The 7,641-nt window shown below is 37.2% G+C and overlaps 1 protein-coding gene across 1 annotated transcript; it reads right to left on the bottom strand.

The window, feature by feature from the left end:
* Positions 1 to 1,260: 1,260 nt before the first annotated feature.
* LOC146473143 (uncharacterized) lies at positions 1,261 to 6,282 on the bottom strand. The gene is made up of 9 exons (XM_085118905.1): positions 5,751 to 6,282; positions 5,460 to 5,657; positions 4,715 to 4,928; positions 4,046 to 4,305; positions 3,450 to 3,733; positions 2,662 to 2,848; positions 2,002 to 2,262; positions 1,554 to 1,725; positions 1,261 to 1,399 (listed from the first exon to the last, which is right to left on the bottom strand). The coding sequence occupies exons 1-8, from the start codon at positions 6,280 to 6,282 to the stop codon at positions 1,610 to 1,612; spliced, it is 2,052 nt and encodes a 683-aa protein (XP_084975031.1). The 3' UTR covers positions 1,261 to 1,399; positions 1,554 to 1,609.
* Positions 6,283 to 7,641: the final 1,359 nt, after the last annotated feature.

Raw genomic sequence — 7,641 nt, 5'->3', positions numbered from 1 at the left:
CCCCCCCAAAAAAAGGCTTCATATTCCATAATTTTATTCATACACATTCTTTTGTGCAGTTATCATCCAATCAGAAGCAGAGTACAGCTTTCATGTCACTTTTCATTGGATAAAATCTGCACAAAAATGTGAATAAATTAAAGGTGGTGACAATTTTAGGCTCCTTGCTGTAAGTATACATGTACCACTTTGACATGGGAACAGCTGGTAGACATTCTCTCTCCCCCAACACAAGAAGAAAGAAAGCTTGCACATGGGATACTAGCTTATAAACCTTTATTTTGCAGATATTTGTACAAACATTGTTCAAGTTAACCTTAAGTTTTCATATTTCCAATACCTTTGAGCTAATGTCTGAGCGGTAGTCTAGCAACAGCAACAAAGTTCATAAACTTAATAATACTTGTATTTGCTCAAAATTTCTGCTCTTTCAAGAAGGTAATATAAATTCAAATGAGCCCAGTGCACTTTCACTGTACATGTAACACTGCATAAACATACTAATTTGAATCACAGATTGCATAACATTTACAGGTGTCTTAAAATGGACTATCTCAGTGACTGGGAAAGTACAAACAATGTCATTGGTAATGAACAAGATCATTTTTAGCATATCTTGTCATAAAATGCTCTACAGCATCATTCTTGTCAGGTCGTTCTTGGATTTCAGCTGACAGTGGTGGTGGAGTGTTTGCTTTCAAATTCTCCATGAATTGACGGAGTATTCGGGGGCCTTGTTTGTAACAGGTTAATAGCTTTGCAATGCTGTTGATGCAGTAGTCTGGAAAAGAGAAAGAATTCACAAGAATAGACATGTTGATCTGCACTAACTAGATGGGTTACTTACAAGTACATGTGCCATCTACATGTAGCTAGAGTTACAGAAATAGAGGATATTACATGGCCGCGTGGAGATATGAAATTTCTCTTAGAGTGTTAAAAAATATTCAACGAATGAGCCCAGCGAACGAGTGAAATATTTTTCAACATGAGAAGAGAAAATTTGTATCTCCAAGGGGTTACATAATGTTCTGTTTATTATATAGACACCAATGAAATGCCAAACCATTTCACTTTAACATTTTGTTTTGCTGCGAAAGGTGCGATGTATCATGTAGCCATAGCAACCGTGATCTTTTCCCATGTGAAGATAACATGTGGTTTTCTTATGTGAAGATATCATGTTTTTGCGTGAAAGCTCACCTGGTATTTCATTGGTATTTATATAATAAAATGATATTAGAACTTACTGTAAGTAGGTCTTGTCTTTTCAGCTCTGACAGAGTGACCTCCCTTTTTGGCCTTAGGAAATCGAATAGAATAGCATGGCTGTCCATTTACTGTTACAGCTTGTAGTCTATCAGCATTCTCGTTGTAATGCATGGCAGATAAACAAAGCCTGTGTTGGTTAAAAAAAGTCCTTATAAATGAAAGCAAAACTGGTTTGCTTGGATGTTCAGTTTTAGTTTTGTTTAGTTTGAGATAAAAATATACATGTAATTATATTTCCAATATTTTCTCAAAATGAATGTTGGCCAGCATGCACAACACACCTTGTAAACATTCCCCAGTAACAGAAAGCTCTACTCTTTGGCACAAATTGGATATCTCAGCTGTGCTTTGCTTCCAGTGTTGATGTTTGATACTTGGGAGATAGCTTGCTTACATCCTTCAAAACATGTTCTGAGAGCAAGAGTTCTTCCAACTGGACTGCTGCAGGTGAACCTTGATTACCAAGAGATCAAGAAGTTACAAAAGAGTCTTACAACATTATTAATTGTTTGAGTCAATAAAAAAATTCGTTAAATTATTATTTGCTGTTTACCTTGTTTTGAAAAGGATTCATGAATGCTAGAAGAAGTGGAGAGATTGCATTAAGTAACAGAAAACATCCTTTCTCAAAACATACATGATAAGAAAAATCTAAAGATCAGGGAGGACAAGTGAGGATTTAAATGGCCTGTTAATGTTGTCATGTCTGTTGTCAAGTCTGTTGCAAACCTCTCTCAAGCCACAATCTGTCACAACTGTCGCCTTCTAGAGTACCATGGCCACACTCTGGGTGCAGGGCACTGTTGGGATTTTTATCGATGTTTTGTGCATGTAAAGCCACAATTTGCCATTTGGCTTTCATGACTTCACCATCTCCATCTGGTGTTGAGGCGGCACACCAATACATGTGGTTTACAATTGACTTTCTCCATTCTGAAACATCCCGACAGTCAGACTTCTTTCCGAGGGCATCAATTTTCTTGCCAAGGCCTGCATAGTAGATTAAATAAAATAAAAGTATGCATTTAGGTACCATTTCAAAAAACAAACTTTCCTCCAGCACAGCACAGATATGGCCATATGGGAAATGGAATATGGGAAATTTTTCATTTACAAAACTGACTACAAATTTCTTTCCTATTCATTAATTGTTTTAGTAAATGAGAAACGAACATTCAGAAACATACATTACTTTGTTTACTCCAGAAAACAAACTGTACAAATTTTATTGTGTGATACTGAATATTACATGAAATTGAAAACAATTACCGTAAGAAAAATTTGCAGTGCAGTTGTTATTAAAGCAATCAATTTAACATAGGGTTTGTTATATGGTGAGGTGTACCACACTATATGTACACACAGGCTACACCCTATTGTGCTCTCTACCTTTGGCTACATGCCAGATGTCATGGTAGTGCTTGGTGTCAGGCAATTCTTTCTTTACATAGGAGCCAATCTGTTTATGACGGTCAGTAATTAGTGTCTTGATGGAGAGTCCTGCATCTTTCAGGGTTGTGACAGTCCTCTTGAGGCCCTCTAGTTCCATCCAGGAACTGTTCTTTACCTTATTACTCTTGAAATAAATATTGGATGAGCCAAACCACATATAGTTAGCATACAAATTCTTCTTGTTGGTCTTGAATATACGTTTTTTTATGGATTGGGAGAACTTGATAAAATCACGTTTAAGAATATCAAGGCAATAAATTATTTCCAGCAATCAATAATTATTATTATTGATTACTGGCAGTCACCTAATTGTAATTGTCATTACCATTTCCACAAATGTTATCAATCACAAATTGGGAGAATTATTGTTGTATGTAATGTACATGGTGTGGTTTAATTTTGTTTTTGGTGTTAAACCAGTTGGCTTTTATTTTCACTTGTCTAGTATCATTCTCATTATCTAGCTGAACCACTACAACATCTCTATGAGTACACTATATGTTCTCTCGTACTGATTCTTTGGTAAAAAAAAAATATATAACAACAGGAAATAAAAGATACTTTTAACGTGACTGCATTTTAAAGCATGCGCCAGTAAACTTGCACTTTTTTTGGACAAATCACTCAATTGATTTTATTAGACTCAAAACAGCATGTGAAAGATTCAAACAGGATAATCATTTTCTTGCACTGGTCCAGTGAATATCTGACATTTCTACACCAACCTGTACCAGTTGAAAATCCAATACTCGGTTTATTTGTTGTTCAATAACAGTGTAGGATCCAAACTTTGCTGAGTATCCAGGTGAATCACATCTCCCATCTCCAGTGAGTATTACACCATCCTTCCTTTTGGCCATCTTGTCAAGGAGATCCTTCTGTTGATCTCTCCATTCCTTTATAACTAATGGCTGAATGTAGCTGCCAGCATGGCGATAAAATGTTGTCTTTGAAATGCAAGCTACATTTAGAAACTTAAACAGCCTCAAAGCCTTTGCTGTAGAACAACCTGTTCATGTTATAAATAAATGTGGTGTTTAAAAACCCCTTCAAAAATCTGGTTTTACCATCAAATGGTTCTAGTACATTCACTAGGCCAGGTTCTCAAGAATTCCCTCCTTAAAGTGTGTCATCCCTCTAATTTAACACAATTTATTGTAAAATGGGTTAAGAGTATCCTGTGGATAAGTTTGTGACTACATGTAAATACTATCAATAAGACTGGCAAGAAAAAGCATCAGAATATTAATATTCCTTTTGTGAGACTCGTACTAAATAATTATTGAAAAAGCTCCATAGAGGCAATAATATATTACTGTACCTGACATCAGAATGCTGGCTGACATTAACAGATTGCAAACTGGCATGCTCCTCACAAATGGCTCATTGAACCAAGTTCTTTGAAATTGGCAATCCGGGTCCAAGCACCACTGATGTATAGTAACAAGGGTGGCCTGTACTTGTTTGATGTAGGCTTGTGCCTCACCAGAACATACTGGACAAACTTTGAATAGCTCCAAAAGACAACTTTGAAACACAATAAACTTTTGTTCATTCTCAAAAGTGGAACTGCCTTCTCCTCTGGAAATGAAAGGATGAATATTCTATTTTGAGTTCAATACATAACCTGTGATTTGAGCTAAAGTTCAGTATAAAACCCTTTTCAAGCCCAGTTTAAGAGGGTTTGAATCATTAAACTGTGCGAGGCCAAAAGAAATTCAAATACTTGTAAAAAATAGAGTATTCTGTTCTGGCAGCAAAATCCTGCTCCATTTCAGAGCGGTACGTATACATCAGACTAAATAATTTGGTTGGATACCGTTTGGAAAAACTTAATGCCCTTGGGATAACACTTTAACGGAAGAAAACCCATTGAGCCCTTTGCAACCTTTTGAAACCCTTTCCAAGCGTCACAAAAATCACGAAATCTATTTGAGCACCGAGTCTCCGACTCGCCGTTAAACTTTACAAATGTCAAGAATTTTCTTACGCGGAACTCTTCTCTCTTGCGCCTAGTTCGATCTCCTCGCTGTCTGAGCCATGATAGCTGCCATCACTCTCATAATCATTGTCATCACTTTCCGGCTGCTCAGCATTTTCATCTACAGGTAACTGTATTCCATCAGCGTGAACACGCTTCAATTTTTGCAAATTACACTGAACGCTTGCATCTTTAAATATAGTGGCTTGGGAAACCTGTACGGCTGAAAGTAAGTATTACATTTTTGTTAGCATACTTCGACTCATTTATTTATTTATTCCATAAAAGCTACGGTGTAAGTCAAAGTTTAGATTATCGTCTTGAGAATATAAACAACCCAACATTTTTTACATTTACATTTACCATAATTATTACAAGCATTCCCTCTCTACAAGCTAAGGTTTTATTATGCTCGGATTCGGTCAGGTTCGTAAGGTTCTAGTTTCAGCTCACAAACCCCACTCTTAAAAACATTAGACTTGGGGCTGTGGCTAATGTGGCGGGCAAACTGTTCCACAGCTGCTTTATAGTTCAGTCTAAGTAAAAAGCTGTATTGAAGATAGGTTTTCTTTTCGTAGGGAATTCTAAAGGATTTGGCTTGACTATTTCTAAAGTGCCTCGTAAGTGGTATAAGTTCTTTAGAAACATCAACTTCAACTAGGTTATTTACAATTTTTCATGATGCATAAAACTGTTTATTTCATTCGTCTTGCCTCGCACAGGAGTTTAGAATTAAACATTGCAATGAAATTACCTTTACTTCTCCTTGAAGGTCCCTTATAACTCTTCTGAGTAGCCTTCGTGCAAACATTCGGTACTTTCTCGACAACATGTATTGATGAGCCGCCGTTTGCGCTCTCGTTCTCTTTGAGCTCCCTCGTAGATGTAGAGTTTTCATCGACAACCTGCAGTGCTGCTTGTAGCGACTGAGTGAAAAATAAATTAAAATAGTATTACTGTAACAACTCGGTCCAAAGTTTTTACGCTGAAAATTACAAACAAACCAAAAGACCATTACCATAACCAAGGAAGTATCACTGCTTACCCTGTGTGCACGGAGTTTTGTAAGAGCGTCGCTCTTCCTGCGCGAGCTTTGAGTTGTAGCTGTCTTTGGTGAGGTAGAACGGCATTTCTTTTTTTCTGAAATCTATCTCCGGTTGCTGTTGCAGGGAGTCAGTCGAAGTGTCTGGTCGAGTTGGCTGAATAGACGGTACGGCCTCTTTCCGTAACAGCAACTTCGAACACAAGCCGCTCATTTTCGCATAATAATTTTCAAAATCGTTTTTTTCAAAATGGTCACTGCAAATGTGACCACTGCCCGGCGTCCACAATTTTGGGTCTCGCTTTCTAACAACAAACTCAATCCACTTCTGGCGTATTTTTTCGTCCGTAGGAAACTGATGCAAACTGACTCCATTATCATTTGTGTTATTACAATAGATGACAACGCAACGTTTGCCTGGTTCTCTTTTCCTTTTCCCACCGTCCCCAGCAGAAGATGAAGGCATCTTCAAACAGAATAAAACCTCACTGTTTGAAGCCTGGAGATGACTGCAAGTACACACCTGTGACGTCATCTTATGGCGTGACAGAATTTCAAGCGTTATGGGTCACGCAAGAAATATCGATTGTTTTTCCTCAAATATTGAGGAAGGGATCGGTTCCCGAAAAAATCTTTTTATTTTTTATTGGTCAGTACTCAAAACTACTTCCAAGAAAGCTAAGAAAAAAAAGGGTAAAAAAACCTGGAACTTGCCCTTTAAGTTTCTCTTTTGTAGAAATAACACATAATAAGTTTTTGCACCAAGTGGACACAGAGAAAAAATCCGAGCTCTATATAGGATTTGAACCTACGACCCTCTGTGATCTAGTCGGTGCTCTAACCACTGAGCTTCTGGAGACTCCATGGTGAGCAAGGGTGAAATGTGGGTCTTTGACTAGAACTGTATTGGCAGTCACCTAGGCAAATCAATACAGGTCCGTATGACTCATGAGTCGGCAGAGCTGAATACTATCAAGAAAGGAGAGCAACATGCCAAAACCATGTCATGGATTAAAAGCTGAATTTCATTTGCACTATTGAGATCTGCACTCGTCTGTCTTAAGAGGTTCTAGGGCGGTACAGAAAAATTCAACGTGATATCAAGAATGTGGACATTGACAATGAAACTGCAGAAGGCGCCGATTAAGACATGCTTATTTTACTTTATTTTTATTTTTAACTTTAAAAGTTAACGTTCAAAAAGAATGACGCTTCAACCATCCAATGGTCATTTTCAAGTTCAAGGTAAGAAGTAAAATTAGCATGTGCTTATATGCAATTATGAAAGGACTACTAAGAAACTAAATAAAAGCTCCAAGATATCTACATTGAAACAATACAAGAAAATAATAGCGTGAATGATAACAAAGGAACGCTACAAACAACAAAAGGTATTTAAAAGTGAAATAATTAAACAAATAGCTTTGCATGGATCGAGTCCATTGTTTATTCAGTTTCAGCTTTAGTTCGTGAATAAAAAACATCCTGAAGATCAAGCAGACGAGTTTGTTCTAGCACTTTTTTTAAGATTTTAAAGTTGCTTGCAATGGTCTCTGGATCCTTTCCATGTTCATCCTTTACGTGATTGCCAATAATTGGTCGCTTGTGTTCCTCCACACGTTGATGTAAGTGTCGACTCATGAAGCCAACATAGTCTGCATCACACACGCCAAACTTAAAATAATAAGCAACATTTTGTTGCTTCATAATTAGAGGTTTATGTCCCTTTGGTTGATTTTTCCCTTGATCTTCTGACTTGTGAAGACTGCATGGATATCAGTATCAATCTTTCGGCTGAGATCACAAAGTTGGTGTCTTACCGTGTTTGCTGATTTCTGGTTTTTGAAAGGTAAGACGATTTTAACTTTTATAGTTAAATTCATTTCCAAAAAGT

Source organism: Pavona decussata, unplaced genomic scaffold (genome assembly GCF_977016875.1).
Source record: "Pavona decussata unplaced genomic scaffold, jaPavDecu1.1 SCAFFOLD_95, whole genome shotgun sequence".
In the NCBI taxonomy this organism is placed as follows: Eukaryota; Metazoa; Cnidaria; class Anthozoa; order Scleractinia; family Agariciidae; genus Pavona; species Pavona decussata.
Note: the sequence above shows the minus strand (reverse complement) of the source record. Positions and strands in the feature narration are given on the sequence as shown.

Excerpts from the sequence above, each read along its gene's own strand:
- LOC146473143 (XM_085118905.1), bottom strand. The coding sequence starts at position 6,282 with ATGACGTCACAGGTGTGTACTTGCAGTCATCTCCAGGCTTCAAACAGT. Across the intron at positions 5,658-5,750 it reads CAAAACTCCGTGCACACAGG|ACTATTTTAATTTATTTTTC; the intron begins GTAAGCAGTGAT and ends TGTTACAGTAAT. Across the intron at positions 2,849-3,449 it reads TGGATTTTCAACTGGTACAG|AGTAATAAGGTAAAGAACAG; the intron begins GTTGGTGTAGAA and ends ATTTATTTCAAG.